At 43.4% G+C, this 23,780-nt stretch overlaps 1 protein-coding gene across 2 annotated transcripts; it reads right to left on the reverse strand.

Moving 5' to 3' along the window:
• Positions 1 to 8,795: 8,795 nt before the first annotated feature.
• On the reverse strand, positions 8,796 to 23,501 carry DESI2 (desumoylating isopeptidase 2). 2 transcript variants are annotated; one of them, XR_007202511.1, is made up of 6 exons: positions 23,258 to 23,501; positions 16,681 to 16,753; positions 14,696 to 14,789; positions 14,059 to 14,200; positions 10,805 to 12,199; positions 8,796 to 9,901 (listed from the first exon to the last, which is right to left on the reverse strand). XR_007202511.1 is itself a non-coding variant. In XM_048298300.1 (5 exons), exons 1-5 carry the CDS (start codon positions 23,294 to 23,296, stop codon positions 11,966 to 11,968), a joined length of 582 nt encoding a protein of 193 aa, XP_048154257.1. In that variant the 5' UTR covers positions 23,297 to 23,501; the 3' UTR covers positions 8,796 to 11,965. The 2 variants fall into 2 exon arrangements, 1 of the variants encoding a protein (XP_048154257.1); XM_048298300.1 differs by having other exon boundaries at positions 8,796 to 12,199.
• Between the last annotated feature and the right edge of the window lie 279 nt (positions 23,502 to 23,780).

Raw genomic sequence — 23,780 nt, forward strand, 5'->3', positions numbered from 1 at the left:
TGAGTCACCCAGGGTACTAAGCTGAACTGACCATGTGCTGCTGTTCTGCACCTTTTATCACACTGCTGTCCAAGGCTGTTTTGTTAGAACAGAAAAAGGAGTTAAAGCTGACAACACAGCTCTCTAAATTACATTGTAAGACAGAATAAAGATTTTGAAAACAAATCTGTCCTTTACCCACTGGGTCCTTACAAGGCAGACAGTCTTTCCTCTATGGTTTCCTTGAGTCCCTCTCTTCTGTCCGGGCTCTTGCCCTTGTCTTCTGAACATCACCTTATCTTCTGACCAAGCTTCTTCCTTAATCTTAGTTGGATACAAAACCTGGCTTCTCTGATTGCTTTTCAAAACATTTGTGGGACCTATGGGACCCATCTCCTAACTCTGTTCTGGCCCCAACCACTTAGACAACACCCCGGCACTATGCTTTTCCTAGAAGTTCCTGAGTGCTAAGCCATGGCTGGATCAGCTGGAGCATGAAGCCAACCACTCTGTAAACTCATCAGGAAAACTACTGAGCTGTTCTTTCTCTCAGGGAACACTACCCACATGGGTGAGAGGTGTTCAGAGGAGGTGGAGAGCTTTGAGATAAATTGCTCATCCAGGAAGATAGGCAGGAGGCTGGAAAGCTGATTCCCTCACATCAGCCTCTACCCTCTCTGGCAAGGCTCCAAGGAACATCTCAGCCTTTTCTGACATGAGCTGGGAGGAAGGTTCTGAGGCAAATCTGGGAAAGGCTACATGATGATGAGCTTACTCAATCCTGAAAACTCTGTCCATGCCAAACAAGTTCCTTTCAGGTATGAGTGTTTTGTTACTCCCATGACAGGTTTAAATCAGCTGGAAAAGCACCTTATGCACTAAATCAAGAGGCACCCAATGCCAGTGTGTAGGCAACTGAATCATGCCCTGCCTGTCCAGCAGCTTGAGTCCAGAGAACCCAAGCAGAGCTCCCTTCTCTGTACATTTAATCACTGCCCTATATAGATCACATAATGCATTATTCTTTTGCTGTCCTCTTCTATGGAGTGGCCATTATGTTATTTTAAACACTTCATTGATCGGCTAAGCTTACATGTAAAACCAGGTCTTTGCCAATCATGTGTCTGTTCATGCTGTGTATCTTCCAATGCTGCAGTTTACTGGCATTTTGTGACCTACACGCTTCTTCCATAAAACACCACATCTGTCTTCTGTGGGGCTTTGTTCCTCCTTTGATGGACTATAGACCATCAAGTTCTGCTTCTAAATTAAAAAGTATCTGATTGCTTATTAGTTGTACTGTAAAGTTTTTTATGACTTCAGTTACATGGCTTCAGTAATTTGTGTTTATACTCCTCAGGCCTGCATAGAAGCACTTTAACACTGCATAAGGAGATGAAACACTCCACAACAAGGTACACATTGCTCCCAGGATTTCTAGTTTTACATCCTCAAGTTTTGTAGAGCCTTGCTGAGGGAGTCTCTCCAGAAACAGGGTCATGGGTAACCTGGTGTAGTAATTTTGAGTGGATTTTGCAACAGAGATGCAGAAAAATATTCACAGAAAGATACCAGGATCAAGTAGCTCTCACTGCACCAAGGAACTTTTCAACTACAAACACTTGTTTGCTAGTGCTATAATCAGTTGTCATTTGCAGAACCTGAAAAAAAAAAGAATTTATGTCTGATTTGGCTGCCTTCAACATTTCCGTGTTATTGACAACATTTTTGTAAAATGTTGGATCAACTTCTAGAAACGTCAAAATTCATGCTAGAAATTAATTTCACCCTACTGGCATCTGTTTCCAGATGTTCTTTGTGATTTCCCTGATTATTATCCACAAGGAAGGCTGTTCTGCTGAAGTTATTGCTTATGCAAGCACTGCATTAAGCTGAACAGGCACAGGGCTCTACACATCTGTCCTGACTCCTTCCATGGGAGATGTGAGTCACTGCTGTGGTGGGCACAGCTGGTCTTCACACCACCAGTCCTGATCATCGATCACAGGCCTCCACCACACTGTCTAACCTGGGCTGTGGAGTTTCTCTTGTTAGGTTAAATGCCTCTTTATACTTTCATGGACTCCTTCCAAATGAAACTCGATTGAGTAATTAATAATACGGAGGGAGAGTTAAGCTTTTTAAGTTCTGCACGTTTTTCTGCCAATTATTCCATCTAAGACTTGCTTGCTTTGTTGCTTCAGAGCTTCTCAGCGAGGCATGACCTTGGTTTATTAAATAATACATGTATTTCTGAGAGCAACTTATGTAAGAGTTGGCCTATCCAACAAGACTGATGTTTGACCACTCGGTGACCATGGCAAATATGAAAGCAAACACTGAATAAAGTCCCCTGCTCAGTACCTGGGTAAGAGGGACAGGCAGCCTCACAGTGGCTGCACTTGGCTCTAAGCCACCATTGCTGCCTTTACTGTTTCCACTCCAGGTGCTGCAGCACAGTCTTCTTGCAGCCTCTTGGATATCTCACCACAAGCTCAACACATTTGTGGTGCCTCTGCTGGCTTGATGGTGGCCTGGACTTGGCAGGGCAAACAATAAATTTCTGCCCCCAGAGATGGCAACAGCACTGCCTCTTGTGCTGGTGTGAGGTGTACCCACCAGTATGGAGCTAGTGGGAACTGAAGTCTCTGCTCCTTCCTTCTCCTCCTCCTCCTCCTCCTCCCCTTCAGCCCTGGCTGGGGCTGCACAGGCTGTCAGTGACACAGGGCAGGTGGTGCAGGCTGTTGTGGGGTACCTGCAGCTCCTCTGAAACCACTTTCACACCACACACAGGGCAATACAGTGATGAGTCTCTCTGCTCCCGTCAGAGCAAAGCCAATCTGTTAGCTTTAAATCTCGGAAGTAATTTTCATAACATCATTTCTGCAGCAGCCAGTTTCCATGGAAACCAAGAAACGACTGGCAGCATGTGTAGGAAAGAAGACAGCTGACCTGATTGTCCTTCCCTGGCCCCTGTGGATGGGCTTCCCTCAGTCTGCACATGCACATCCTTTGCTCATTGCCGTGAGGTGGACAAGCCCAGGCTCAAAGGCTTCAGCTCATTCCACTGGCAGCAGCCTGAGTGCAGTGTCTCTCCTGGCTGCTGCATGTCCTCCTCATCCTACCTCATCCTTCCTGCCTCTCAGGGCAACTTGTCCTGCACCCAGGGGAGGAGGGCAGAGGGAGGAAGGGTCTATAGATGTTTTCCCCTTCCCATCCCTGCATCATTCCCAGGCCTCAGCAGCAGATGGAAGGACTTGTGGTTAGCTTTGAATATGCATGTGTCCCCTACCCACTTACTCCGGATACTTTGTTCTCATTTATTCCACTGCTGCCAGAATACTCCTATAGGTCAACTTGCTAAAGATATAAACATTTATAATAAAATAAAGATATATACATTTATAATAAAGCCCTATATGCATTGCATTAAATTTGCAAATATTTTTGGAATTCTTCCTAACCTACTACCAGAAATATCTGCTCTCCAGGTGAAGGTTCTGTTACCTGTGGTGTTCCTTAAGAAGCCACAAACCTATATCACGCTCTTCAAGAGCTAGCAGTTTTGTCTGTGTGTTTGGGCAGAGAGAGGGGACTTGTCTAACCCAGGCTCAGCTGCAGCTTTTGGTTGCATTTCTTCAAACTTCCGGCATCAGCATGGAGTATGTTTGGTTTTAATTTTAAAAGCAGCTGTAGCTCTTGGCCTGAGTGGCAACCCCCCTCATGCTGGAAGGTCACTTAATGCTAGAACAGTTGTGTCAGGGCAGTTTCTGAAATGAGTAAAGTGATGCTGTGAGGAGGGGAGAGCCCTGGAAATCCCTTGCTGTGTCTCTGGGAGCCCATCCTGCTCATGTGAGTGGCACTGGCTCAGGTCCCCTCACAGGGCATCCCCTGCGTCTGCTGCAGCACTCCAGTGGCAGCAGCCTTGCAGACAGTGCACCCCACGGCTCTTGTCCCAAAAGCAAGTTGCTGTTGCACAGAGCTTATGTGGGCTGCTCAGAGAGGAGGGCAAAGGTTTTCGTGTTCTGAGGTTATCATGGAAGGATGATGCTAACAGAACAGGCTTCCACGGTTGAAAATATAGCTGTCAATCAAGTACTTTGGCCTCTCCTGCTGCTGATGGATGTGGAGTTTCTAACGTCTCTCACAGACTGGCTACTCAAAGTCAAGCCAGCATTCAAAGCGCACTTTTAGGGTGGGGTTTTTTCCTATGAAACTGAAATATTAAAATTTATGAAGGTGAGCAGCTGAAAAGTATCCTACTTCATCTCTTTCCTCGTGTTCGCAGACATGGCTTAAAGGCAACTGCTAGCTTGGAAAGCGGCCAGAAAATCACCTCGAAGCCTGCAAGGAGGGAGCGAGCTTTCCTAGGCTACCAGGGATATGCTGCAAAGGCTGCCCCCGGTGGACATTAAACAAGAGCACATTTCTGGGGGAGTTGCTGCTGTTGCAAGACATTCTCAGTAAACCTCCCCAGATGATTAGGAAGAAGTATAGATCAGCTCATGACACAGTCAGGGAAGACTGTCATGACCAACAGGGCTACCTGGTCTGCAAGTAAAAAGCAGACCCTCAGAGACCATTTAGGAAGTTGAACATCTGCAGGGGAGAGACTGAGGGAGAAAAAGATGACCTCAGGAGCTGATTGCTCTGGAAGTGCTGTACATACAAGGTCATGCCACAGGCCAGGACCAGGAAGATGCATAGTCTAGCTCTGAACAGATTCCATTTTGTACTTAGTTTAATTCTGCAGTATTAGTTTATTATCAGTAAATAATGACAGTAAATAATCAGTTTATTTAGTATAAAAAGCCTTTTTTTCTTTCTCATTTGGAGGCAGCAACATTAACACCAATAATTGCAGCAATATTAGCACCAATCATTACACCTTTGAAGCTCAGTGCCAGCTGGAAAGGGGCTAGAAGCTGCCTGTCTGTCTGAAGGATGCATTGCAGGTTCCCATGCCATGCTCATCCCTACTCTCCAAAAGCATGGGCTGAGCACGGCATCCCTGGGTGCATGCCATAGTGTGGCATTTCACTGCAGGAACGTTTGTGCAGGGAGCCACGGGCAGAGGCAGCGCTCTAGGCCACGGAGTCTGTCCTTCCTTTAAACCTCTTAAAATGCACAGAAGCCACGAGGCTCCTGGAAGGGCAAAGCAGCTTAAAGAAAGCAATTGCAGAGATGAGAGCATCCACAAAAGCCGGACACTCCCTGAGGTGTTTCTCTGCCCTCGACTCCAGAGTGCTGGAGGGAAGAGCAAGCCCGGACAGCCGCCACAGTGCTTTTACTAAACTTTCCAAGTCTCTCTGACATAAAAAATAATTGACCTTTACAGTTGCATTTGAGCCAGGTACACTGCCATCAGCTCTTGCTAGTCCTTACTACTCAGTTCATGTTTGCTTAATGGCATGTGAATTAATTTGTTGGAAGCTGACACTTCACTGCAGGATTAGTTAGTGACACTAACACTGGGCTGGTGCATGAAATTTAAGATGCAGAGCATCTTTCTGTGGTTAAAAAAAAACCAAAACAAAGGAGGGAAATGCCAATGCTTTTGGAAATCTTCACTTTTAGGATGCTATGACTGAGTAATGAATGAGCTGAAGTACAGAAGAAAAATAAACCCAATTCCAGCTATTTAAAGGCTCAGCAATTCCTTCCAGGCAAAAAACAAGCAGCTATTGTGTGCTGGCATGGGGAGGGCTGGGGGAAGGCAGCGTTTCCCACAGGCAAATTAGGAATGGGAAAACCAGGACAAAAGCCGCAAGCCTCCGTAGCCTAAGTAGGGAACACAAGACATTTTCTGTTCAATTTGATTTGTGTTGTCATTAGGTGGGTTTAATAGGGCTTTATACTTATTCTGGGAGGAAAGCCCTGGCTCTGCTTGAGCTAACAATAATGATCATTCCGACTTTGGAAACATGAGGGAGCATTTCCACGTCATCCAGGCGCTCACTGGGAACAGAGGGTCTCCTCTGCCCCCGTCCCTGCCTGGTGAGGGAGTTTGGACATGTTTCACTGGAGCCTGATAAAAACCTGTCTGTGCCCTGTTTGGCCAGCGGGTGTCTGATTCACATCTCACTGTAAAGGAGTACCCATACTGACCATCAGCCATGCTGGGACCAGAGCAGAACCCCACAAGGGGTGCATTTGAAAACCCCCACACTTCTATCCCACAGCTGCCTGGGGCAGCAGACAGGGCTGGTATCATGGACGTGGGAAAGGCTTCTCTCCTCCATGATGGCTTGTACCCCTTCCTAACACTCCTCCCAAGCTATGGTGAGCCCCAGCAGGAACAGTTCAGCAACACAGTTCCAGCTTCCTGAAGTTCTGTATCTGGGTGCCTTGTTTCAGGCTGTGTAAAGGTGAAATGGGATAAAAAGGTAAAAATGGCTCCCTAAAAGGAAATCATGAGTTAAAGTCCATGAACAAAAGCTCCTGTGGGGCACACATGAAGCCCCTCCTTCACCTTCATTCAGGAGACACTAACAGCGATTTCTCTCACACAGCCACATGGTCTAGAAGCAGTACAGCAGGTAAGCAGCAGGTGCAGCAGGCTTGCTGCTTTGAGGATTCCAGATCAACAGACTACTTTGAGAAGACCACAAGAACTGCTGACCACCTGTCTTAAACCTGCAGGAGCGGTGTTCCCTTAGTCCTAGGTGTCCCAAGCTGCCGCTCAGAGATGGATAGGGTGGGGAGAATTGAGCATGGCTCCGGTATGAGCAATGTCCCTCTCTATGGAGACCCAAAGATGGATGTAGCCTCTATCATGCTCCAAGCAAGCTAAAACTATGCCAGCAAAGGATCTTGCATTTCTTTATGGCAGATCCTGGTTTAGTTTGCTATGTGCTAATTTCAGTGGATCAGATAATGTGAAAAATACAGGATTCCTACTCTAGCCCAGCGGGAATGGGAGCAGCCAGTGGAGCTGCCATGGCTTCCCTGACAAGTTGTTACATCGACAAGTTTGAAGTTTCTAATGATCTGATTTAGACCAAACCACAGGATATCAGCCAAAGTCAGGAACTGGCCAATAGCCATTTCCGTTGCACTGTATGAAGCACTGAGAAAGAATGTATTTGTTCTGGGGCAGGGTGATAGGACCAAGGTGCTTACAGCCATAAAAAACCTCTGCCTCTTGTGAAGCTGTTCCAATGACAGATTTGTCATATAACTCTGCATGGCTGAAGAAACTTTTAGAAAATAAAATTTCATTTGAAACATTTATTTTTTCTTCAAGAGCAGCTCAGTTAAATGCAGCCCCTCACCCACTAGCCAACAATGCAGTAGGTGGTTTTGTGTAGTGATCACCCTCCTAGAAGCTGATAAGCACTCTTGGCCATTGGATACCAGAGTTCATCTTGAACTCAGATTAGTTTTAACTGATGAACTGTTCCCAAGTTTCCTTTCAATAGGTTACAAGTTGCTCAAACTCTCTTGCAGGTTTGCTGGTGATTAGGGTCCACTAGCAGTCAGAAAAGGGAACACATCTGTGTCTGGGCAACTTCTCCAACAGCCTCTCCTAGCCACTGTTCATTAGCAGTGCACATGGAGATGCCATACTCAAAATGTACAACATGGCAAACCACATCCCTGCCCCAGCTGTGGAGAGAGACAGGTGGGGGCAGCACCAACTTGGACAGCCAGAGGACAGCACTCCCATTTATCAGTGCCCTCAACGTGCAGAGAAGTCTCTCTGCTGTTAAGACACATGCACTCATCTGCCCTTTGCAAATTCCAGCACCAACACCTTTCGGTGCTGGCAAAGCATGTCCTCAAGGGCTGCTGCCAACTCTGTTCTGGCACTTGGGATATTTGGGGAAGAGGCTGGGCCAGCTGGCTCACCATGCAGCTGCCCCACGGCACCCCACTGCCAGAGTCACTGCAAGGAGCCGCCAGCTCTGCAGCCCAGAACCACCACATCTTTAAGGAGAGGTGCCACCACCACATAGAACCAGACAGGGGGGCAGGCTGCATCCCAACTCCCGAGCTGCCCTGTCCAGGCAATAGCTTGGCAGCTCTTTGGTTCCACAGCCAGGGGAGCATCTCGGCTCTGAATCAGTGCTGGGCTGTGCCACAGCGGCACTGCTGCCACGAGGGCGGGCACAGCACAGCCAGCGGCGCCTGAGGCTGGCGTTGCCACTGGTGCTGCTCTGTACTCTGCGCACTTCTGCTCTGCTCCAAGGAACTGGCAGAAGGTGGACACTACAGACCCCACACACCTCGTGGCTGCTCCTCTGCTGCACATCCAGACCACAGAGCCAGGCTCTCGAGCAAATCTGTAGGATATGGCACAAGATATCTGCAAAGTATCAAGCACACCAGAGTGTTTGGACACTCCAACAGATGTAGTGGTACACGAAATCTAAACACATTTTGAATGTAGTCTGTTAGGAACTTTGTGGCTCTCACTAATGCCTCAGGAAAACCAAACCACAGCACCTGATGCTCATGTCAGCCTAACAGCCTAAAGCTTAACTACAGGAAACCCCTGGATAGTCTCACTGTCCTTCAAAACCATCGTTCGAAACCAAACATCAGCTTGGGTGGCACTGCCGAAACAAGCTGTAGGTACAAAGGGAATAACACACAGAGCCAACTTTTTTTTTTATAAAAGTATTTTTAATAAACTGATGGATTTAAGTTTAAGATGCTAGACAACTTGTTGCCATGTACAGGTAACAAAAGTCAAAATTCTTTGAATTTTATACAAATACTATGTAGTACAGTAAACTTGAATACAAGTTTACAAAAAATGCATCAGTGAATATTCAGCTTGTATCCAACTTCCAACAGTGAAAATTATCATCTATCAATAGTGATCAGAATTGCATTGCAAATTTTAGAAGTAATGCAACTACGTTTGTTTTTTTTTTTTTTTTACCAAGCCACTCTGAAGTTACTGGTGCACACTGACAGTACATTGGATTTTTTTGGCTTGCTGAACAGAAAATGGCATTTAAATAAAATGACTGAGTTAAACAATGTAATACATATCAAAAGTACTATCTCACAGAAAACTAAACAAGAATGAGAAAGTAAACAGACAGAACCCTGAAGTGGTGATATTTTTCTACCCGTTTTGATGGAAAAGATTCCACAGGTGTCCAGCTTTCTCACAGCATTTTGAAGTGTTCTAGTCCTAGCACAGTGTGGTCGTTAGTAGACTAAAGTAATCCCTGCTTGGCAGTAATGCTGGTGAAAGGTAACTTGCTCTATTGCTAACAAATCGGAGTAACCACTGGCAGGGTGACTTCTTGCAGGCATCCAGCAGAGGCTGAGCTGACAGCACACAATTGAAGTTACAGTACTGCTCGCTTTGATACGATACTCAACAACCTTCAGGGTTCAGGTGTCAGTTTCCTCACAGGATTTACAAACTGATGGTTTTCAAACAAACAAACAAAAGTCTTTATGGAGCATAAGACAGTATTTTCGCCTGTACAGCTACCAATAAAATGAATGTTTTTGTTACAAACTTTCCAGTCTGCTTTATAAAAAATAGTCTTAGTTTTACTTCTAAATAAAAACTGTGCTGTGATCTGTCACGTTCTTGCATTGTACATGCTGTAATTGTGTGTATTAATGAAGGTGTAGAGATTTGTGACCTAGTGCTCTGGATGTATCAGAAGCCTAAAAAGCTGATTTTGGTACATAAAAGGTAGCAATGAAAATTCATTCTATTTATTTTTCCTAAAGCCTAGGAAAAGCTACAGTACGTTGCTAGATCAGTGGCCTCAACCCTGAGCTGAAATAAAGGACCTGCCTCGGCCAAGAGACTTAGTCACATTACTACCACAGCTGCACAGCAGAGACAAAATAACCTGTCTGCAGCCTGTTGTCTGAGCTGTGAGTAGTGTGAGATTCAGTTCTGTAATGCTTGAGAGTTGACTGGAGACCACCATATTCATTTTCACTACAGGGAAAAAAAAAGGAAAGAAAAATGCAAATTCAGAATGAAAAGCACTCAACAGGGAGGGTCAGTATATCCAGCTTCTGGAGGTCAAACAGAGAATGTAGTGGCAGACTCACCAGTCTTAAGCATTTCCCACTTGGTAGAAGAGATTATTAAAACACGTACCAAAATACAGTTATGGAGACTTTTACTATTATCTTGCTCTTTCCAGAAAGAGTCTCACTTGATTTCCCCCCCCAGAACTAAGCATATCTCTCTCTCTACTACACTGCATCACAGAAGATAAGTGAAAACCTAAAGTCTGTCTGATGAAGGATTCAACCCAGGTGGCAGCAGAAAAACTTCCACTTGTTTCTAACACAAGTCAGAGCTGGGAACCATAAGAATTCTTACTATGATACAGCTACTGCACCTTCCCATAGGGTTCAATGGCATCACTACCCATGGCCAGGAGCATTCATAACATGAAGCATTTTGCCTCCCAAGAAGACTTTTTTTTGCTTTTAAACAGCAGAAACTGCAGAGTCAGTATTTCATTCAACGGATAAACTAAACCCAGCAAAAGACTGTAAATAAAACTTGTAAGAATCATTTGTATTTCTAGTAATGCACACCTCTTTGTGAGCTGATTGGTTTAGGGATGGTATGTTTTTTGTTAGTTTAAGGCAGCAAGTCTTACAAAATACTCAAGCTCACCTCCCTCATGTTTGTGCTACTGTAGCCTTATGTGCACAATAGAACCTCACTAATTTACACCAATGATTGGAAGAACAATTAATTCTCTTGGTAAGTGAACAAGAATAAGGCATTCCATTATATATTCTGATCACTAATTATAATTTAGCTCTAATTATAATCTACCAGCAAACATATTTCTGTGTTTTAGAAAATAATATCTCTTACCTTCAGATACAATTATGTGTGCAGATTAGTGGGTTCTGCTGTGTAAACACGCAGGTGCATAAGCAATTTTCAGGTTTTTCTTCATTACATCTGATAAGAAAGTTAATGCCACAGACAGAGACTGTGGGAAAATAAATTAGGATTTCTCTATCATTTGTGCAGATATGCACAACTGGGCAGTAATTTTTAGCTCAAAAAAAGAAGGACGCGAATGTTTACAAACTCAAAAGAAGCAAAATCAGCAGCAGGAAGCAAAGGCCATTCCCCAACCATAAATGGCTTGTTTTACACAATTCCAAACTATATGAAACAAACAAAAAGGAATACAAGTACTAACTTATATACACAAGTTTGAAATCAAGTAAAGCAAAGAAGTGAAACATTTGTTGATGCTTCTAGCAGATGATATTCATGTGCTTAAATCCTGAAGTAAACTGCAAGTAAAGACAGAAGACAGGATGAAAACTACATAGCTGAATTACAAAAAAAAAAAAAAAAAAAAGGATTGATGTGCATTGCAATGAGATAGAAATTTCCCTTCATATGTGCAAAAATCCACAGTTTCATTAATGTAGAGGTCATACTTCTAGGAACAGATTTTAGACCAAACCAGTCTCCCTACATCCTGGAATCTACCTGTTTACATCAGCCACTTTAAGTGCACAGTACCCTGTTCACATATATAGTATTCAGCAGTTTCTGGCATTTCTCAATTTAACATTCTCCTGCCTTAAATCTTGAAAACAAAGGGGAAAGTTCATCCAGGGCATCACACCACTGCTTTTCATTTATACCAACAGTTAAATCAAACTCAAATTCTTTCTTCTTCCATGGTGGCAGGAGTCCTTACAGGACTTGTAAACAGCAGTACACAATACTGTAAACAAATAATTTAAGTTCTGCTTTATGCAAGATGTTAACTCAGGTCTACCAAACAGGTGAAAATGAAAAGGGTGGCTTCACACAAAATCCTTCCCTTTTCTCCCAGCAGTTCCTTTCACTATGTAAATAATCCTGAGCTGAAACAGGGGTTGATGAGAGCTTTTTTTTTTGCATATAAAACCAATGTTCTAGAGTTGGCTCTCATGTTCTGTCAGGAAGTCAATTGCTGAAGAGATCAAACTGAAGTATTTCAAACCATTTGCTACTTTGGAGGAGGACTTATAATTTGGTGTGGCGTCCAGTTCTAGACCCAGATGCTGAGCTTGCCAAGGAAGCTGATGCTGCTGCATCCTCAGCTTCCTCCAGCTCATCGTGTAGCTCCTGGCTAACACTAGACTGGAGGGCTGCAGGAGTTAGCCACTCCTTTGGCAGGCAGCTCTGGAGGAAGGGTATACAAGAGCTGAAGTAGGCAAGGCGATTCACCCATCGTGGAATCTCTTTTCCACAGAGAATCTATGGGGGAAGGAAAAAGAAAGAGTTAATTTGTTTTCTGGATTCAGCAGTAACAAAACTGCAGTACTGTAAATAAAAAGCAAAAGCTGCAGCAGCCTTGCAGTTTACATATCACAAAAGCCAGTCAAGAAGCATCCAAGTTAGCTGCACAATGACAACTTTCTCCATCGGTAAAGGCAGCATTCCAAGTCCCACAAGGAGACCTATATTCCATTGTGAAAGCTGGACACACGGATCTGTGATTTTCTTAGAAGTCCTGAAAAGCCTAACCACCTCACTCTCCTTGAATAACTTCTATAAAAGGCACAGAAATTAGTTAAGCTATGGTTTCTGTTCAGTGCTAACTCCTCAGAAACAGAAATTGCAGGAGAAACCTCACTGGTACAAAAAAAGCACCCTGAAATCAAGTGCCCAGAAAGACAGTGTCAACACCAGAGTTGTATGGAGTTACACACACTGCTGAGGCTCTTTACTGTGGTGGCCTCTGACCACTTCCACAAGACGTCACTACCCTACAACGCAGAGGCCAAGCACACACTTCAGTTCATTGGGACAGGAGGAGCTGAACAATGCACAGCTGGGTTCAACTCCTCAAAAATGCATAAAGTTGCAATAAGTACTTATTTCTACTGCACGTCAGTCATTAAGTAATTTTGTTGCCACTATTCAAGGAGTGAGCTACTTTACTTCACTACCTCCATATTCACTTCTGGTATTACAGTGCAAATTTGGAGAATGTGAGCATTACCCTGCTGTAACAGAGCAGCATTTAACTTGTAATTATACCCACTTCTATAGCCAATTTGAACACTAAATAGGACAAGACCTAAAACAGAAACAGTATGACCATGCAGCTGAAGAATATGGCAAAACCCTGGCCATATAGGCCAGATTTCACACCAACTGCAGCTTTGTCAGTGTCTCACCCTACTTACTTGTACCAGCATTGCACATGAATCATCATCTCAATAAAATTTTCCACTTTCCACTATCGGTACCAAGATCAGTCTACATAAAACACAGGCTACACAGTAAGTATGCATTAACTATTTTGGAAAAAAACCCAATTAAAATCTATGAAAGTTCACATGGGAAAAATAGCCATTCTTGTTTTGGGGTGTTTCAATGAAACATAAGAATAAATTCTGGCAAGCACAGATTGTCAACTATCAATAAAAATTTCCATTCCCCTCATTGTCCTGGATTACTTGTTCCTGACCCTTTCCCTTGTGTGGATACACATGTGAATGATCAGGCATTCAATCATATTAGCAAACTGATCATGTTACAACAAAGTGAGGGGAAAAAGCAAAGCCCCTTCGACTCCTCGGTCAGATGCTTTGCATGACCACTCAAATATCTACATGACCAAGACACAGGTGCTGGCAGAGCAATAACTTGACAAAAGCCTCTCAAGCAGAAGATTAACATTGTCTGCGTAACTTCAGTGCCTTTGCTATTCTTTAACAGTAGGTCATAACCTTGAAAATTATTTTCAGTGTGATGGTTCTGTGGGGAAATACAAGTAATCTGACAAAACTAACATGTAGTTCTATCTTCAGGAGCAGTCCCTGAAACAATTGAAATTATTTTGAAATCTTGTTAATACGTTATTTACTAGGTATCTCTTTAGGAATGCACCTCTGCTCTAACACAAGCTATGTATGACAACAACATTTAGCAGCAAAATCTGGTGCTTGGGACATAAGCACAAATACAACCTGAAAAATAGTGACATTTGCCCAAGGTATTGGAGATAGGAAGCTGAAAATTAAACCAAACATTCCAAAGGACCAGAAGGAGATGATGCTCTGTAGCCACCTGTGAAGAACCTTTCTATAGACCTTTATGTTTTTTACCTCAGATAAAGCTGAAGAAAAGTGATTGCAGTTTTTGTGCATTAGGTGATAAGCATTTCCTTTGAATTCCTTTCCAAGCTCTTCTACTATTTTTTCTATATCATCTTCCATAAAGTCAGTACTGCCTAGAACCACAGCTTCTCTAGAAGAGAAAAAGAGAGTAGATGATCAGGCTGCCATGATAGAGGCGGACTACTGTTCATACATTGCTCAAAATTCACCCCACTGTGGGTAGCAAGATCTTTCTGTTCTCCAAGAATAACAAAGATTCTTTCTATTCCATTTTATGGCACCACTTTCACCTTTCTCACGAGAGATTATATTTCCTTGCCAATTATCCACCTTGAAAAAGTTACTGCATTGCTTACACTGTGTGAGTAATAAAAGTTAGCCACAAGTCCACAAAATTTGTATGCACTTAAGGAATTTAATGGTATGCTAAAAAAATGTTCCTTGCTGTAGACACTTCATTGTCTCGTCACCTCTGTCCATCTTTCATTTCTATGCAAACACATGAATTTCTCAGCAAGTCAGAAATCCTGTACAATTCAATACATCTACCCTCAAAAGTAAATGCAACAAATTGTCTCTTTCATATACTTTCTCAAAGAGCAAGAAAATAGGTAATCTTTCTTACTTAAATTTAAATGTTTCTCCTAGCTCAGAAGCATTTCCTGGTGAAATCTCAAATATTCCAGAAAAAGGGTATGGATGACCACCATAGGCAAATTCTGAAAGAGAAAGCTCAGATTTAACAAAAACAGCATCTGATGACAGTAAAAAACAGCAGAGCTCACTGACTGGAAGATGACTTCACAAGGATCTAAAGCTAGCAACCAGACATGTTATTTACATGGGGAGCAGATGAAATGAGCTGGAAATTAATAATTTTATCAGTTACTACTCAGCATAAGTAAAAACTGACAGGAAATTTCCTACATCAGTGTACAGGTTTAACTTGAATAACTTTGCAGTAAGTACATACTGTTTTCATTGTATAAGTGAGCATTTACAAGTTAAATTGTACATCTCGCCAATGTTCTTTACACATACTGGTCTTTAAAATTCCACTTACATATGTCTAAATTGGGGATTCAAAGTACTGCATCCTCAGAGGCCTGATGGCACTTCTATTCAGTGTACACTACAGCCCTCAGTGTGGCAGTGAGCAGTGGCCTAATAGGTTTTTTAAATGTCTTGATTTGCAAGACAACTGTCACGAGTTCTTTACTATAACAAGAAAACAAACCAGTGCACGCATCTCAGGTCTGCACAAAGCATCTGCTGGCTTAAGCACTCACACTACATGAAAATATCATGATGTGCTGTAGCTTCTGTCTGTGTCTGTAAGATAACAGCACGTCGCACCCAGAGTGTAATAAAAAGCTTTAAGCATGACTTCACACTTCCTTTCCTCAAAACTCTTAACACATCATCCAAGTCTAACACTCAATTTTGTGGTTAATCTTTTTTACAACAGGTTAATAAATAAAAAGTTTGATGTGCTTCAAAAAATTCAAGTCATTGTTCTAGCAGGGGCATGACCTGCTATATGAGAAAGCTGCTATAATCCCAGCAGGAAGGGAGGCACATGTATTTGGCACAGCTCAAAAACTGGGCTTCAGGCACAGCACTATTAAGAGTCAGGTCTTTCTGGATCAGATTAAAACAAATTTTAAAAAAAGTTTTAACACAAAGAGTTGCATTTTGCCAATTTGTTGCTCTGGTAACACTTGCAAAATCAGATACAATGTGACCATTATACCTACGGAAACATAGTTTAAGATAACTTTGGGCAGTCTGGTCTTGGGAGTGCATGCCCTGCCTTTTGCTCCTTCCTCTCACCTCCCAACACATTAAAAAAAAAAAAAAAAACAACCAAAATGCTGCAGCAGATTTTCCTTCTTTAACTGGACTACTTTCAGCAACACCATCACCTCATTGTGTCATTACACTTGTGGGCAGAAACACCTCAGACCTGAGCCCGTGCTGTGGCGTGCTCAGAAATACCTCCTGGCTGCAATGAAGGTTCCAAGTGGCCTGAACAGATCAGGAGGCTGCAGCACCCAAGCACAACCCATTTAGCAAAATTGAAAAGCATTGTTGTTATTTACCACAAGGGTATCTTTTATGAACAGCATGTATAGGATGCCTATAAAAGAAATTGTCTCTAAAAAAAACCAACCTACCAATAAGGAATAGACTTTTTCCTGAGCATCGTGCACTTTTAGGTGCCTCTGCAACAGATTACTGCTCCTGTAGTTAAAAATTAACTCCTTGCACTAAGTGCTGACAGAATACTGAGGAAAGGATTCAACCATGCTTACACAAAGCACACATTTTTTAAATGTAGGGTTTTTTAAGTATTTCCAAACCTAAAATAAAGATTTCTATGCCTAGCTGAATAAATTGTACACTTTTTCATAGCTGCATAGCTTTATACAAAAGAATCCATGACAGCTACCAGATTATTCATGTCCAAGGTTTTTTTCCAGAGGCAGAAAAGATGAGAAAAGAGATGAACAGGTTTCGGGAGCTAGACTCTCCTCACTACCTGAAAAATGCTTTTTAAATAACAGCATTACTGAAACGAAAAGTAAGTTATGCTTTTCTTGTACATACCTCGGCCATACACCTCTATACCTGAATGAAACACTCCAATTCCAAGGGAAGAAGTATATTCATTCATCCAATACTAAAAGGAAAGAAGGGGGAAAAAAACCCCAAAACTCTAGTTAGTTTGCAGTACAGATTTATCTTCTCATAGCAGACTGTCCCCCACATCAAAAGCATTAAACCCTATCACAAAGTGGAAACTGCACAACCCATTTTACGGCAACAGAATGTCATTAAAATTCCCCAACTGTACACAGTGAATTAATTCCATTAGGTGCTATTCCAGTGTTTTAGTGCTGTCAAAGCTTGTCAATCAAGGAGTCTGCACCTGGGAGAAATCCAGATCAACCTTCTATTTGTCAACAAGCTGTAGGTTGTAAAGTTTGCCAAGCAGTGGAATACCTTCTAGAATCAATTGCTGTAATTTTAAGGAGCACATTTTTCTTTAAAGTACATCAGAATGTAGGACCGTGAGATACACACACCGACTGTCATTAATAGCAATGACCACACCTGCCTATGAACAGATAAACACAAGACATACTCAGAGATGGACTGAAATTACCTTATTATGTCTTTGAATACTCAACTAGAGGTCACCCTACAAGAGACAAAGCTCTCTCTTGCTGCTGACGCATGGGTCCCCAAACATCAGGTTGATGTCCCTTGCACAGGTCTGACACTTGTTTCCAATATATCACTTGTATTGTAGCCAACAGAAAACAGATGCATTTAAAAAGGAATCAGAAGTGGAAATTTTTTAGAAAAGGGAAAAAATAGTAAAGAAAGGAAATTTCCCTTAGTGCTTTCTCTTTTCTTTTATGAAAGTGGCAGCAGCAGCATCTATCAGAAGCTAACTATTACCTTCAAGACCTCAAATATGCACAGAGCTCTGGAAAAGGAAAACCTCAAAGTACTGTCACTGTCTACATCACTACCCTCAAAATATCAGTCTCCAAGCATTAAAAAATTTCAAGTGACACACAATTTGAGAAGGAACGTGAAACAAAGTCCTAAAAAAAAAAAAAAAACAAGCCTCAGTTGCATCTTCAAAACTGAAACTGGCTAGGAAGAAAAATCTCAGGAAAATACAAGGAAAACATTATTTTGTTAATTACTCCAATAACAGGATTTTTTTTCCTCCCAGAGCATCCATGTGAACTTTTGCAAAGCAGACTTCAAAAAGTCAACTGGCGGGCAGGATAAAGGCTGAGATAGTACCCCCAGTAAATTACTACTGATTTAGCAAGCAGGCAGAAAAAAAAGAAGTCATGTTCTTCACACAACCTGTTGACATAATCAGTGTTTTCTGATGCGAAGTCACTAAGCAGCACAGCAATGATAAGAACATAAAAGGTTGCAGGTGTTGAAGATGTGCAAGCTGGAGTCAGTGTGTAATTTACAGTGCCATCGCAAACATTGTGGCATGTAAGCTTTTTGTCTCCCAATAAAAATGATACACTAAACCTCAGGTTGACAAGCTATTAATAAAAATGAAAACAAGTTAAATGGCTAAAAGAGCACATCATGCCAATAGTTACAAACAGACAAGCCACCTGTGGGAAATTTTGTCAATATGAATTAAGAGAAGGCAGATTTTGTGCCTTATATTTATTTAAAGCTCACTTGTGATCCGTGGATAAATTCTGCTTAAGACTGAACTTTACCCTTTGTTTTAATTTCTGGGTTTGTCAGTCTAGTGCTGTGTTAGCTAGTGGGGTATGGATGAGTACACTAAATCATCACCTTAGTCTACTTAAAGGGTTTAGTAGTTCTTTCCTTCCACCCCTCAGAACAGAGCAGAGAGCAAGTCTGTATGAACAAACTACATCCAGAAATACACTGCTTAATTTACTCTGTATAGAAAGACACAGAACAGGGACAAAACAAGAGGGCAAGAAAGGAGAAGGATGCGAAGACTACTCATCTTAGTGGGTTTGTGAGCGTAAAAAAATGGATTCTGCTCATGAGGTGAAATCAAAGTCCCCAGGAAAACAGGGGAGCTACAGCAACGTAAACCTGTTCCAGTTCTGAAGCCATTCCTACTCCCCAGTTTACCAGCTCACCATTTCAAAATACTTTCACGTTTATATTTATAGTCAAAACTGTAGGCACAGTCAATGTACAGTTTGTCAGCACTGGAAAAAGTACATTTGCCTAATGGGAAGGTGTATCCAAATGAACCTAATCTGGAACTGAGCTAGACAGGGTCTCTGGTGGTCTAGTTTTTCCCTCTCCTGGGCACTTGTGGCCAGAAAACTCAGATCTTGGCTGCTGTATTCCAAACAACCTACATATCATGTACCCATTGGATCTGTTAATGCCAAGCAAGGTTATGGCTGCTCTCTGAAAATAGAACAAAACTTACACAAGATATCCCACAAGCAGTGGGATAGAATAAAGCCTGGTTGGTTGTCAGACAGAAAAATATGAGGAAAAAAATTATTCACCGTCCTCCCCACCCACAACCCCACGAAACCAAACACAAAGTACAGGGAGAGGACAGAAAAGTGAGTCACCAAGCCTTGTCATTGATCTGCACAGAAGTGGATGAGCGGGATGGAAAGCAAAGGTATTCAGCATGGCCTGTGCCTATCCAAGTATGGGCTCCTCCTCACTGGTGCCACCTACATACACGGAGCTCGCTACACTACACAAGGTGAGCACTGGTGGCAAATAAAACAAAAGTTAGCAGCTTTGGAAGAAGTGCCTGAAGCAAGCTGGCACTTTGCTTCATATTTCCAGTAAGAACAGAGTAGGTTAATTGAAGATAAAAGAATTTCAATGAGGCAGAATTACTTTCCCCCTAGGAACAGTAATTATATCTAATTATTACTTAATCTGGATGAGCTATTGGAAGGTTAGTCCTATTTTCTCATTGAACAAAATGCCTTATCTCACTGAAGGAAGAAATGCAGGACAAATGCAACAAAGAGTGCTGAATTTGGCTACAGCTGAAAAGATTATATACAACTTACAAAGTAAAGACTGTAAATTAAATTACATCTGTGTAGCTCACTGGTTCAGTAACATGCCCAAACTGATCCCAAATGCTACATCCTTGTTTCCATTACACAAATTGTATTCCCTTTAGTCTTGATATGGATTTTGCCATAGTTGTATGGTGCAATCCCATATCCTCAACATTTTGCAATACGTCAGTCTTGTAAAACAGGATTTCAGGTTTAATCTACCATTAGGAAAATATTAGAGAAGCATTTTTCTATGTGCACAATCAAGTCATGTCACTACAATCCCAGAACACTAATCCCAGTGCTTCAAAACTATCTCCAGAGCTTTCATTTACATTAATACTTTAGCTTGTTATCGCCTTATTTAACAAGGGAAAAAATAGGATACTACTTGGGCACAAAAAACCTAGACCCCTAAAAACAGCAGTTAGTTAAAATAAAGCTATAAAGTACTCCAGTTCTCAAAACACAGTATATCAAAGCCTTCACCCTACCCTTTTAATGATCATAAAAGATGTTCAAAGGCATGAACTGTACCACATAAATACACCCTTAAGCTTCTCTCCCTCCATAAAGTTACCAGCACTTGAAAGTCTACTTTCTTCTACAACACACGCATCCCACTCTCACTTTGGTTCTATCAAAGATTTTCGCTTTTTAAAGCACTAAGGACATTAGAAGGGTATATCCTCCAAAAGCAACCAACTCAGTCCTGTAAAGAGTTCCAACAGGAGCAAGGTCACTTAGTACTCCTCTGCATACCTAAGCAGCTGCCTGGGAAATGAAGCCACAGTTTGCGTTCAGGTTAAAATAAAGCTGTTCGTTATTACAGTAACGTTGGCTCTGTCAACCAGACGAATAACAATGGTCTCTTGTTCCACAAGAGAAACAAAAAACCCCAATCCCAAAACTAAACTACAAAAATATCCCAAACCCACTTCCAAGTGACATGGAATGTCAGAAGCAAAGAGCAAACCTGCTAATGTCTCAAACACAAAGTTGGTGTGGTTTGATGAATAAGCAAAACTTCAAAACTGCTATTACAGAAGACTCCTCCCTTCTTTCACCCACTCCTAGTACCCCCAAATAAAGCAGACCATTGATTTCAGCAGGCTGTTGTACAAGCAGCAAAAACTGCTATGCAATATGAAAGTGAGGCTTTGGTTTCAAACGGACTGAGATGTGGTTCAGCAGAGAAGTTTGACAAAGGACATTCACTGATGGTATCTTCCAGAGATCCGTGAACCTGTGTTTTTCTCACGAGTTTGAAGGAAAACTCTCTCTAATGGTCAAATAAGGTAGACATTGCTACAAAACAACACACAAGACTGAAGCAGGAAATAGAAATATTCTCCTTAGCGGTCCCATCTTATACTATGTATAATCTGTGGTGATGTACAGCTCCAACAATTAGCACAACTGCCAACTAATGCACAAGAAGGCACCCCTGCATGTAACCAAACAAATAAATGTGCTTGGCTGCTTCTTTTGGATAGTAAGTCCCTTCCACAGATGGTGGCTTTAGAGACTATGTGAATTCTCAACAGAGGCAGAGCCCCAGTAATAACAACAGGATAACCAACAGTTCCTAACATATCCTTAGGAAAAGTATGACACTAGCTTTTAGGAGCACACCCTTCCTGTTGCTGTTTTCCCCTCACTTCCCTCATGTCAACTGCCAGCCTTCCTAGGATGGTTGGAGTAAAACTGATCACAGCAATTCAGCTCTGGAGGAAAAAGAAAGCACAATGTGAATGGAAAAGCAGACTATCACAAGAGAAAAAAAACCACCATGCTGAAGTCACACCCCACCAGTCCTACCATCATAGTGAGAATGGAGTTTCTCAGAGGCCATGGCACTAGTTTCCTGGCAGGTATATACACAGGAGTCAGTCCACTCTGTTAAGGTTTCACAGCCTGCCTGTAAACTGGGCCCGCTTTGCACAACTGAGCAAGTCCTTGTGAGAACAGTGGGTCTTCATTTTGGTGAGTCAGAAGTGCGTCAAGCCTTGACTTCAAAGATATTCTTATGTAAGAGTCACGAAACTGAAGTCCTACTTCTTTCTCTGTACAAATATTTATAGTTAATATACGTAAAACCATCTATTTTTATGCTAAGAGAGATTTCCCCAATATATATATTCATACTGTAGTCCAGAGAAGCCATATATATGCATGTGAGAGGGCATCCTTTCCTCCTCCAGTCTAGTATAAATAAGGCACACTGTGACTTCTCCTCATATTGGCATCATATATGATCTCAACCAGGTGAGCAAAGACCACTTCTTTTTCTTCTCCCATCTCTCAGAAAATCATAGGGAACAGACTGTTCCTGTCTCCAGTCTCCCTTCACTGTCTATAATGAAGGAAACCAAAGTTGAGGTAACAGGCTATATTCACTCGATACAGAACTCAAACATAGGAGTGGGCAAAAAAATCCCCCCAAAAAAGGACATTGATTTCTAAGGTAAGTAGTAGGGTGAAAGAAAATTACAAAAATCAGGCTAGTTCCTATGATATCATAAATGTATTTGATTTCAAGCCAGTTAGCTCCCTATTGATTGCTATTAAACATTTTAGCATTTGAATGTGACTATTCCCAAGCAAAACAAGCTGTATTTTCTCACTTCCACCAGTCACTGACACTACACTATATACCTTCACCCTTTCAAAACAACAAAGCTTCACTTTAAAATGGTGGTGGTAGGAAAACCTATCCAAAATAAGCTAAGTAACACAACCTCTATCACCTGAAGCTAGTTCTCCATCTTACTGTCCCTCTATCAGTAGACTCGAAACTTGGTCAGAGAACCAGTGCCACTCGTTCTAATTTCCAGCGATTGAAACGCATTAACAGATAATATTTTCTCAATATTACTTATCTAAGCCTCCTGTTCCATGCAGGTACTTACACCTCATTTGTTACCATGGCATTTGAGCAGCTTCCAGCTGAAGCTAAGACAATACAACAGTTGCTGTAAGTGCCACATAAAGATTATCCAGGAGGGAGGGAAGGTGAGCTCATAGGGCTGCAAATCAAGCTGGAGCGATTCTTTTAGTTCTACCAAGTCGCAGCCATAACAAAACTATTCAAAAATTATGGACTAGAAAAGAATCACCTTACTGACACTGTGCTAAAAAGCTCTCATCCTTGCAGAGACAGAGGTTATCCCCAACTACCACCATCCTGCTGAAAACTGGACCCTTTTCTGATTTTCGTGAGCAGAAAGGCAGGGCCTCCCCGCTGCTGAGCTTTGGGGCAGCAGCAGAGGTCGAGGACGCTTACGGCAGGGGAAGTTTCCCCCGCAACAGGGAGCGGATCCACCTGCCACTGGAAGACCCGACCCAGCAAACTTCTGTCGCAGGTCATAGAGGGGCTGTATAAATCGTCAGACCTCCCAAATCACCGCCCTCGCCCCCCCCTTTCCCTCCCCGGGTTCGTTATTTCTCCCGCTCCGCCGCCCACGGATGCAGCTCCCGCGGGGACAGGCATGCGAAGGGCACGCAAACTTTCCCAGCCGCCCTGGCCCCCGCAGGGCAGGACGCCCCCGCCGCCGCCCTGCCGGGAGGGGGCCGAGACCCCCGCCCGCCGCCCCGTGCCGGTGGCTCACCATGTCGTAGACGTTCAGGATCACCAGCTGGTTCGCCATCGCCGGCGGCCCGCGGGCGCCCCCCGCCCGCTCGGTGGCTCCCGCTGCGGCGGCGGCGCCGCTCAGGCCGGCGGCGGGGCGGTGCGGACCCCCGGGGGCCGCTTCCTCCTCGTCCTGCCTGTTGCTGCGGGGCGGCGGGGGGCGGCGGGCACCATGGAGCCGCCGCCGCGGAGGGACGGGGCCGCGCCCCCGGGAGACGCGCTCAGCCCGCGGCCGGCAGCGGGGGCCGGGCGGCGCAGGGGGCAGCGGGCGCGGGCCCCGCCCCGGTGGCGGCGGCGGTGCCGGTGGCGGGAGGGGAGGAGAGAAGGGACGTGTGAGGAAGGGAGAGGCGCCGGGGCGGGCCGCGCCCTGCCTGGCGCCGGGCCGGGGCCGCGGGACGGGCGGGCAGCCCCGCCGACGGGCGCAAAATGGAGCCGCTCCAGCCCGCCCCCAGCGCCCGAGCGGAGCGGCACGGCCGCGACTACAGCTCCCGGCGCGCCGCGCG

This window comes from Corvus hawaiiensis, chromosome 3 (assembly GCF_020740725.1).
Source record: "Corvus hawaiiensis isolate bCorHaw1 chromosome 3, bCorHaw1.pri.cur, whole genome shotgun sequence".
Lineage (NCBI taxonomy): Eukaryota > Metazoa > Chordata > Aves > Passeriformes > Corvidae > Corvus > Corvus hawaiiensis.